This window comes from Amphiura filiformis, chromosome 19 (assembly GCF_039555335.1).
Source record: "Amphiura filiformis chromosome 19, Afil_fr2py, whole genome shotgun sequence".
Classification (NCBI taxonomy): Eukaryota; Metazoa; Echinodermata; class Ophiuroidea; order Amphilepidida; family Amphiuridae; genus Amphiura; species Amphiura filiformis.
Genome location: NC_092646.1, coordinates 14,911,611 through 14,922,897, shown reverse-complemented (window position 1 = coordinate 14,922,897; position 11,287 = coordinate 14,911,611). Strand labels below are relative to the sequence as shown.

General features: G+C 34.6%; 1 protein-coding gene across 1 annotated transcript; it reads right to left on the bottom strand.

Moving 5' to 3' along the window:
• Window positions 1–251: 251 nt before the first annotated feature.
• On the bottom strand, window positions 252–6,122 carry LOC140140963 (glutamate receptor ionotropic, kainate 2-like). The gene is made up of 4 exons (XM_072162731.1): window positions 6,013–6,122; window positions 3,596–3,824; window positions 2,322–2,578; window positions 252–1,415 (listed from the first exon to the last, which is right to left on the bottom strand). Exons 2-4 carry the CDS (start codon window positions 3,795–3,797, stop codon window positions 1,242–1,244), a joined length of 633 nt encoding a protein of 210 aa, XP_072018832.1. The 5' UTR covers window positions 3,798–3,824; window positions 6,013–6,122; the 3' UTR covers window positions 252–1,241.
• Between the last annotated feature and the right edge of the window lie 5,165 nt (window positions 6,123–11,287).

Sequence of the window (11,287 nt, the reverse complement as noted above, 5' to 3'; positions counted from 1 at the left end):
CTGGTCATTAAAAACTACAAAAAGGGGTTGTTTTGGCCAAATCTTGTCCTCGATTTTGCATGGAAATAGGGAGTAAATTTGATAAAAAAATCATTGCAAAGGGGGCCTTTGAAAGATTTGGTAACTTTCATGGTTGTCAACTTTTGTGTTGAGTTGGGGGGGCGGGTAATTGGCATGGTAAGGAAGAATATTCTGTCTTCTAGAGTACAGCTCGTATCTTGTATTATGAAATGAAAGTTCGAAAGTTATGCTAAATAACATCTGAAGCGAGGTTATCACGCAAAATGACCATGTCCTTCTAAATAAAGTGTTTCAATTTACGGTACTATATCAGTATAGCTGAACTGAATTGTACGTAATATTCGGGTGAATTAGCAAAATAATATGAACCCGTAATACTCATTATTCATCCGAATTGCCCAAGATTACTGGAAGACTAGATTAGCGCCAATTGAATGCTGTATAAACCATAACACATACCGTAATATCCGGCTTATAAGCATCTACTTTAAAAGCTAATTTAAAATTAACCTTAAGAGAATATGTTTTATTCAAAATGCTTTGTAAGAGAATTACTCTATAAATGTAAATGAGTGAATATTCATTAATTATTATTATGTGCTTACACTCCAACCAATGAAATGAATTTTCATTTTTTTGAACTGCACACCTAGGTTTCATTATCATTGAGGTATAGGACTTTTTATTTTTTCGGAGAAGAGCAGGTAGGGCAACTACTTGATTATATTTCTACATGTTCATACTACATACTCTGAAAATTTTAGAAAATTCGCACGAGTCCGGTTTAAAAAAAAAATCACATTTTTGTTCCTAAAATGGGGGTTATAGCGCCCTCAACGGGCACTCTCTCCATAGAGCTACATGTAAAGACCAGTTATAGACCAATGCCCCTAAAATAAAACGGACTCGTGCGAATTTCCTCAAATTTTGCATATGATGTAGATTTAACATCTGGAATGTAATGCAAGTGATGTCGTTGCTGCTCTTCTAAATTCATTTTTAAAATGTCCGCCCCAGACCAAGGTGTGCACTCCATAATCACTCTTTACAGAAGAACTTTCATTCTTTTTCACTCACTTGCCATAATTGTATTCATTCCATTTTACACTCTTCTACATCAATTACTGAGAATAGCAATCCAGTACGTTTAACACTTATAGGGAAGCACATAAATTCCAGAGATAAAGAAAACCCTTAAACCAACAAACAATCTTTAAAAATTATTCAAAAATGGGATATTCAACAGGCTCCATTCCAAACGTCTGTCCATTCAGTCCGCTTGGGTAGGGCGGTGCCGGCATAAATTTGTGGTCTGCTGACGCTCGCACCATTTTCTTGTTCTTACATTTACAGGCGAACTTTATTTCTGACATCATTTCCGCACATATAGACTTCTGTAAAAACCAAACAAAAAGAAAAAACAACGCACACAACAATAGAATGTAGTTATGTTAAAGCAATTTTAACAGAATTTACATTTCCGGCTTGCACAATCATACAATCAACCAACGCTGTTGGTTCAAGCAACGCGTATGATGAGCACCGCGTCGACGCTCGCGTTGCATTCGTGTTATTTTGAGATAAAACTGTTAAAACTGTTTAAAATAATCTATATATCTCAATAGTTAATATTGGATCATTTTGAAACGTTAAAAGGAGAATATCGAACCTAATAATAATAATAATAATAATAATAATAATAATAATAATAATAATAATAATAATAATAATAATAATAATAATAATAATAATAATAATAAAATAAAATAAAAAAAAAATAAAAAATAAAAATAATAATAATAATAATAATAATAATAATAATAATAATTCTATATATAACAGTGACAAAATAAATAACTTTGCGCATTACGTCACAATACCCTAAAGCGATGTACATCAGAAAAAAGCAAATAATATAATTTATTCAAATAAACATGTAGAACATTAAAATATTTCTACAAAGAACTAAAAAGGTTCTGCAAATGTAATAAAGAACCATTTAGTGGTTCTTGCAATTTCATAGAACTAGCTCCTTGCAGTACCATAATGTAGAATCCCTAACACTATTTGTCTAAGAGTGTAAGCCTGGTCCAAAAAGGCACTATAGGTAGCTATTGCAGATAAGGTGTTCTTGCCAAACCCATTTAGATGTGAAATTTCACATCATAAGAAGATTAGAAATTTATTGTTATTGTTATTGTGTTTACGCATACCACGATTATTTTAATTTTCGACATGAATTTTTTGGTACTCTTTGTTTGATAAAGAGTACCACTTTTCTCTACTTTGTCTATTCTTACTCTGTCTGCCTTAGCATTCTGTCTCGACGTCCATACAAACTCAGCGACTGCTACGAATACGCCCAACACTAATCCGGCAATCAACACAAGAAATATGCCACCGATATTTTGCAGTCCCAATTCGTTGGCATCTTCTTTCTGTCCAAGGTCACTGCTACAAATACCCGTTCTCCACCATTTACTTTTCAAAGACAGAATTTCATCTGCCTCCTGTAGCTGTAATATGGCATTGGTTATTTGATCTCGAATAGGATCACCTGCAAAAAATACGTAAAATAAAAATATAAAATATTACATTATGTAAAATAATTTGTATAAAATAACCCTCTTTCCTTGGTAATCTGTGTCGTAAAAAACAATACGATAAGAGGGTTAATTCAAAGGGTCACGGGATTTGCGGCGACATTGATACATTTTAAATTTACTCTCATCAAGGGGCCCTGTTTATTTGTTTTGCTGTCGTCAGTATGCTTCGACTATATTTATAAATACGTTTTTATAAATACCCATTTTGCCACCTCCGCGCTGCCATAACAGTGTGTAGACAGTAAGTCTCGAAGTGACCATCTACATAGCGGGTGGTCTTTCTATACATTTGAATGCAAAAGCGGAACAACATGAGAATACTGTACAGCAAAATTGTCTATTTGTTTAACTTTGTGATCATATTGTAAACGAAATTTTTTTCCGTCGTTAAATACTGTCAAAATTCCCATCCTTTTCTGTAAAGTGGTCAATGCATAAGGATGTGGTCACGCTTGCTGGTCTTGATATGTCATGGGTCACGTGCGTATTTATAAAAACGTACTTTTATAAAAAAAAAAAGTAAATTAATTTGAGGTAATCTTATGATGACCGTAATAGGAAGATCCTCGTTCGCCATTCATTTCCAAAATTATCAATATCATTAATTTAGACAAATTTTTGGCGATGCTTTATATAAAACAATAAGCCAAATCGGCATTGGAAGTTTGCAATGTATTGTGGGACAGTTTTTGTAGTTTTGAGACACTTTGAAATATTTGTTTTTGTGCGTACAAAATATAATCTATAATGTTTTACAAGAATGAAAACAAACCCAAAAATCATGATTATTGTATAAATTAATTATCTGAATATATTTAATGATAAGATTATGACAATAATAAATTAATTAGTAATAATTATAGCAATTCCCCCTATATGTCAGAAGTGTCCCAAAACTGCTCTCAAAAACCGGAAGTTACAATGCCGATTGGGCTTATTGTCCCTTTACTGGTAAGATGTATGCCTACCTTGCCTTGTTCCTACGCCGTATCCTCTTGAATTCAGAAGTCCGCCAATTTGCGTCAAATTTTTACAGTGCTGCGATACGACAAATTCTGCCATGGTTGACTCCATAAGAAAAGCATAGTTCTTTGTATTTAGCACTCTCTGAATGCCATCAACATAAGTATTTTCAAATACATTCGGTCGTTTAGACATATACTCCCACATTGTTGCGTAGGTAGGAATTTTGGAGCGCTGAAAAATAAAATGTAAAAAGGAACTTTCGACATCAAAAAAATAAAACGACAAACAAGCGATACCAAATGACATTTTCGAAAAATCCCATAAGCCTTTGCGGGTATACATGAGAACTCGTCATTTGACGTCACGCCGCCTATCTGCGCCGATGCGCACATCATTGTTTTATCGAACCTCTTTATTGCGCATTGCAAGTCGGTGTGACGTCAAATCACGAGTTCCCAGGTGTACTCGCAAAGGCTTATGGGATTTACCGAAAAGGCTAACTGTACTCCATTTCATCACCTTTGCTTCGTAACTAGGGTATAAGACATGTAATGAGGCATTAATGAGCTAAGTAATTATTCAAGAGATTTTCTCTGCGGCAGTATTGTATAGACATTTGAGACGGTCGCGTAATTTTCTTCAGGTGCTGGAATCATGAATTTATTAATCCGAAAGGACTATTCATTACAAATAAATAAAGCATAATGAAATATTATAGTTGTGTTTTGATTTTTGTGATGATTTTGCCACCACTTCAAAGTGTCCAATACCTTTGGTGGTTAGCATAGATGAGTTGACTTCTGACGTCAATGTCTGGCAGTATGGGCACGCATGGGGTTCACTCACGCATATCGATATACCAGTCCCTTGCCTTTGTTGATAAACATTGAGGTCATCTCATTTATAGTGTTTCCAAATATACTTCTCTCCTAATAAACTTCTAGTGCCCATTTCCGTTATGAATTCGTCTCCCGTGCATCATTATTTACAAACGGCACGATAAACAATAGAGTCTAGTTAACTGTCATAACATGCACGTTAAATACTAGAATAACTGTTTTCTCTTAAAAAGCACGAATATACAATTTGTGGTGTTAAAAGCTTACGGTTTTTTAAGGCTAAGAATGGGAATTTAAATTACCAAATTGCGTTCTACTTGGAGCTATCATTGTCATTATGTTTAATGATGACCTCAGATAAATCAAATGAGAATAATAGTGTTTCTGTTAATCAAGTTGCTAATAATACACAGGGGTGACAATATTTACCAATCACAACAGGACATCATTAGCCATTATTTTGTTAATAAAATTATATCTAAAATATACATAAGCTCACACAATGTAAGCGCATATATTATCATGATAATGGTTATAGCCTACTGAACAATTGTAAGATTCCACTGTCATATGTTGTTATATGAGTAAATTTACAGAACTATAGTCCTATAAGAATAGTGTCTTTTCTTATATATGGGTGTATTGGTAAATAGTTTTTTTCTAATGGCTTTCATTTGCGTCATAAAACTTTTCAAGAGAGCATGCGATATATTAATACCATAAAATAATGTTCAAATTAAACTCAATGCAGCATGTAATTACTACTGTTTTGTTATACATGTAGCTGATGTACTCAAAGTATATGATGTATAATGTACTCCAAATGGATTCGTTAAGACCATCGTACTTGCCAATCAGCGCGTGCGATTATTAGTACATGACGCTACGTAGTGATATAGCATTGGGGCTTACTAGTCCGACGAATAGGACCTGTTTTTTCTCAGTTACCAACTATCACTGCTCAGGCTCTGATTGCTCAAGAAAGATTGATCGCGAAAGTCCAGTGACCGCGCCGCCCGAAATTTTTCGGGCGGCGGGGCGGTTAGTGGACTTTCGTGATTCGTCTTTCTTGCGCCATAGATATGAGATAGTGTTCATAGTCTGAGCTGAACATTGTGTGGTAAATAAGAAAAAAAGGTCCTCGGCGCGGTCACTGGACTTTCGCGATTCGTCTTTCTTGCGCCATAGATATGAGATATTGGTCATAGTCTGAGCTGAACATTGTCTGGTAAATAAGAAAAAAGGTCCTACACGTCGGACTAGGTATTTAGTATTCTTCCACTGCAAACGAGGGGCGAAATTTGTTATCTCGTGTTGTAATACACCTCAATTTGTCCCTCTTATTGGTAGGAATAAAAAAAAGCTCAAATTACTCCTCTCGGCAAACGTCCAAAAATTTACCCACTAACGCATCGCACTAAGTGTATAATGCTTACAGACGATGCGGTTTGCAAACGTACGTATCGTACGCCGTATATCTAATCAAAATCCCGTCACTGGAGGCTGTTTTGAATAGATATACGGGCGTACGATATGTACGTTTGGAAATCGCAACCTCGATCTAATATCTTCATACTTACGTTGAAAAATGTTACAGTTGACCCACCACTTCTAGTACCATACTCAATTGCTGTTTGCTTGGCTAAGCCATCGGCATCTTGAATAGGGAGACCATCCTCTCTACTGTGAGAAAGGCGGCCAGATTAGCCGTGTATGATGAGACGAGAATAAGTGAAAAGAACCACCAAAACCCAGTCAACACTCGTGTTGAAAAGGCTCTCGGGTTAACCTACGAAAGTAGAAAATAAAAGTGTATTAAAGACTAAACTGAGTAATCATACAAAGACGCACGTTAAACCATATTAATAAAATAATTATATTGTAAATTAATACAAAATGAATGGCTTCATGGATTTCTCGTTTTGCTAATCAGGAAAGGGCTATCATGATTAATAATGTTTTTATATTAAAATCTGTGAATCCAAATAACATCTTTATGGTTCACAAAGTCAAATGATCTTTCCTAGCGCTCTAAGCCTCCATGTCACTATTTCGCAACCACGCGTCTTGATACATAATCATGATAGTAAGCTGGTATTGATTTTTGAAACGCAGGAACAACTCATTCATGACTCCCCAACTTAATTGTCGATGCCTAGATTTCATTCCACTGCTATTTGTTACAATTATGTGAATAAAAGGAAGTGTCCGGCAATCACAACATTATGTCTTATATGTTTGAAAAATAATTATCAAGCACGAATCACGTGGTTTTATTTTAAAACAAAGTCATATTTATTATAAAAACTAATAAAAACAGCCACCTCTCAACACGCGATATTCAAAATTCCCGCGCCGAAATTGTCTAGAGCAATGACGTCCTAATAATTCAAGGAAGCCTGATGACATTTGAGCACAAATAACCGTGACGTCACTGGTCTAGAAAATTTCGGCGCGGGAATTTTGAATATCGCGTGTTGAGAGATCCCTGTTTTTATTCGTTTTTATGGATATATGAGTTTGTTTTAAATAAAACCATGTGATTCGTGCTTGATAATTATTTTTCTAACATAATACATAATGTTGTGCTTGCCGGACACTTCCTTTAAGTATATATACCGTAAAACCTCGTCAACAAGCATATAGTTTTTTTGATGAAAGCTAAATTAATACGAAACAAGCGTGAATATGCCAATACAATAGATTGGTCTAACAATAGTACCTGTTTGTATATATTTGGATCTGTAATTTATTTGCTCAAACATAATGGCGCCTGGGTTAATTTAGCTTTCATCAGAAGTACTCTATATTTCTGTTGACGAGGTTTTACAGAGAGGAAATATAAACTAAATGCTACTTAGTGCTCATGGGTTTGGAAAACATTGTCAAGTTAGTTGAATTTTGAGGGTTAAACGGACGTACGTACCTCCGTTCCTTGTTGCATCAAACCGCCGAAGGCAAACCAGAGACAACTTAACAAGTTAAATTGATTCTCGACCCCATCATACTCAGGATTGCAAGGATGTTCATTGTACCACTCATAAGGGCTGAACCTTGCAAGGATAAAAAGTACTATGCTGACGACGAGGTAGGCCATGACTACATACATCCAGATGTCAAAAGACAGTGGATTTAAGAAGGAGAAAACGCCTGGATTCTGAGGCTCTGGTACTCTATATAGAATTGTTATACCCAAGTGCATGAAGGGCTTGGAAAAGTCTATCACTTTTTCGCGAACATAAGATATAGTTAGTGGTGCAACGGCTATGTCCGCGTCCTGTAACATAAAGAATATGAAAGAGTTATTCTATATAAAATCCACACTCTTCCGGTGGAGGACTATGGAATATATTCCACAGAGGGAGTATGAGTTTCAAGTGGAATGAACAGCACAATTTGAATTTTATTCATCCTCTGACAAAGATTCACAAAATCTTCCGCTGAGGGTGGTTATTGAGTTGGATTATAATTCCATTCGAAATTCATGCTCCCCAAGCTTGTATGAACAATAACTGGATTAGCAAATTACTGTATTTCAATGTTATAATCAAAGGCCGAATTAAAAAGACTAGTTATCGTCTGCTATCAAGACAAAGGCGCGACGTGATTGGTTACTTACCTGCGCAGTACTGTCTAGTTGATAGGGCGTCATACGCAAACTAACATTTTAATTCGGTCTTGAATTATAGTCAAAAAGTCAGCTGGTTACCATAGCCATCAACTAATCTTGCATTTATTTCAAATTTAAACTATTATTATTTATTTGCATTGTTCTTATTATTATTTATTTATATTATTTATTTGCTTTAGAAAAGAACAATAGTGATTAACAAAACAAGATAGATTTTCCCCCGAAAATAATCTTGTTATTTTACTCATATCAAATCCTACTAACACCAATCGACAATATGTTTAAAGAATAGGCACCTCAATGCATTAATTTAACAACTACATTTCTGGTAAATCAAAGTACAAGGATCAAGTTGCTACCAAACACCTCAAATAATGTGTTTTACAAACAATGAACGTTTGCATTAATTTTGGTTGATTGATTGGATTCTATATTTGAAATTTATTTTGTATAGTATCAATCAGTAAACCACTGCTACATTATTTCGCCACTGACTTTCGTGGTCGCCACAAAGCCTTGGCCACTACCTACAAAACGCATCGAAATCTATGTTTAGCCGCTCCAACAAAATGTAGTTCACAGCATCTTGCGAATGGTAGTGAACTTTAGCAAAAATTGTTCAATTGATAGCGGCGCGAGCGTGTAGAAGAATTCAAATATCACAGATATACTTGTGTAGGTCCTGTGGTTATTGAGTTATTTTGTAAAGAGGGCTGAAACAACAACACTTTTGTAAAACGTACATAAAAACTCATTAACAACAATAAATTAAGCAAGTTTTCAAAGTATATGATTTGTAGAATGAACATTTGCAAAACACCAAAGTGTTATTTTTTAATAATATATTGATTCAGATAATGAAAATCGACAATACCTCGTATAACCTTAGATATATGACTAATAGTCATGTATTTTAGTGACCGCTGCCTTTAAAGTTGAAGACAATGTAATGGCCGAGCCTTGTGACCACCACTAATATCAGTGGCGTGATTATGCACTGTTGTCTAATGAATAACTTACATTGCTTATGAGCTCACCAACCATTCCATTCCATGTACCATCTTCTCTTTCAGAGCCATAATTATCATCGTGAACTATGTGAATCTCGTAGTTGAAACCAACTTTCTGGGCGATCATCTGTAACATGTCAACGCAGAATCCTTCAAACGCCGCATTTCCGAGTAAAGTTTCTCCACCCTCCGTCGTCCTTTTCATGAGATATGGTTTTTCCTGTGGGAATTAGAGACAGAATGTGTCAATCAACTCGACATGTGGCAACTCCTGTGACGTCACGATCCAATACTCGATGCTAAAAACACGATATGTCAAGGCTCGCGAGAAACGTTTAAAGTCATGCTTCTCACACATTAACCGGTCTCAAAAAAATGTTTAAAATCATGTTTCCTTATCATTTTGTCCTCACTGTACATGTTTATCACTTAATGACTTGCTGAGTGTTATGTTATATAATAATTATGATAATAATAATAATAATAATAATAATAATAATAATAATAATAATAATAATAATAATAATAATAAAAATAATAATAATAATAATAATAATAATAATAATAATAAAAATAATAATAAAATTTTGAAAATAACGAAACATTATTATTAATATTAATAAAAAGGTGAAAAGGATGATAGGTATGGAATTCCTAACGTGAAGGGGCTGATATATAGAATGTCAATGGTAACATGGGATACCCAGTATACCTGTGATCTTTATAGAGCTATGTGTCTTATCACTTGATAGAATACTACCTCGTATCCCTGTGAAACCTAGATTTATAACGTTCACTTCGAGGACTGTTAAATGTCAAAAAATGTCAATTTTTAATAATTTGCCATAACATTTGTATTATATCACGAATTAAAAAAAAATCAATATTATTTGAAGTCAGAAGGACATTCTTTGTATTCAGAATGTAATTTGGTGTTTCTGATGTGCTCTCAGGTCCCACAAACATTACTGGGTAGAGGCGGGTTACAGAACCCTTAGCGAATTCCATTTTAATTCAAGTCAGAAGGACATTCCTCGTGTTCAGAATGTAATTTGGTGTGTCTGATGTACTCTTGGGTCCCACAAAATTACTGGGTAATGGTGGGTTACAGAGTCCTTAGTGAATTTTATTTTTACCCCCGACATTCTGTCAGCCCCTCCATAATTATTATAAACTGAGAAAATAATAGTGTTAGTTTCTGCATTTAATTTATAGATAATGAAAATGATAGTGGATGACAATGATAATAGAATGATAAATGATAAATGATAAATAATGGTAGTCATTATGAAAATGATGATAATGATGATGTAAAATGGTAATAAAAGATAAAAGCCGAGTGATTAGTGCAAGAACCATCTGCAATGGGTGCCAGATATTTTAAGATCTGTAGAATGCAGATGTTGTCAAATTTCTATAGATGAGTTGACATGTGTTTACATTTGATACGCCCTCTGTTGGTCTGCGATAAAACCTGCCAGGCAAAACACGCTTTGGTTTACATGGAAAAAATTGATATTTTGTCATTAACTTTGGTTTTAAAGCAAATGATAAAAAATGTTATCAAACTTGTTTTATCATCAAGCTAATATTACACAAAACAACAAAGAATTTAAACGTTGGATTTTAAACAGATTTATGTGATCTGCCATAGACACTCCTGTATTATTTTGCCTGGCTTGAAACAACAGAGGGCATCAACATGTGACATCATAGGTCAACTTATCTATGGCAGTTATTGCAGACTGGACTTTTTGCACTAAACCCGTATTATAAATGATCATGTCAAAAATGTGAAAGGATGGGAAGGACTAGGGGAGGATAGTCATGCTTGGGGTATGAAAATGTAAACAAAACATAACAAAATTTACAATAAGAACGTAACAAATTCTATAATTACCTCACAAGGGTAAACGGCACTACTTCTAAACACCAACATAAAGGATCAAACGCCATTTTGTTCGCGTCTCAGTCGATCGAAATTTCGAATATATCGGCAAGAAGTAAAATTGAATATCAAAGGAAAAAAATCATATTTTTAGGCATAAATACGGAAATCAAAAATCGCATCTGATAAATCCGAATCCGATAGTTTTCACTGCCAAACAATCCAAGTTTGAAGTGTCACCAAACATGTGTGTTTCTTTGCTGTAAATGTAAGCTTCATCAAAACGCGATTTATAACGTAAGCGCGTGCGATAAATAAAAAGCTGA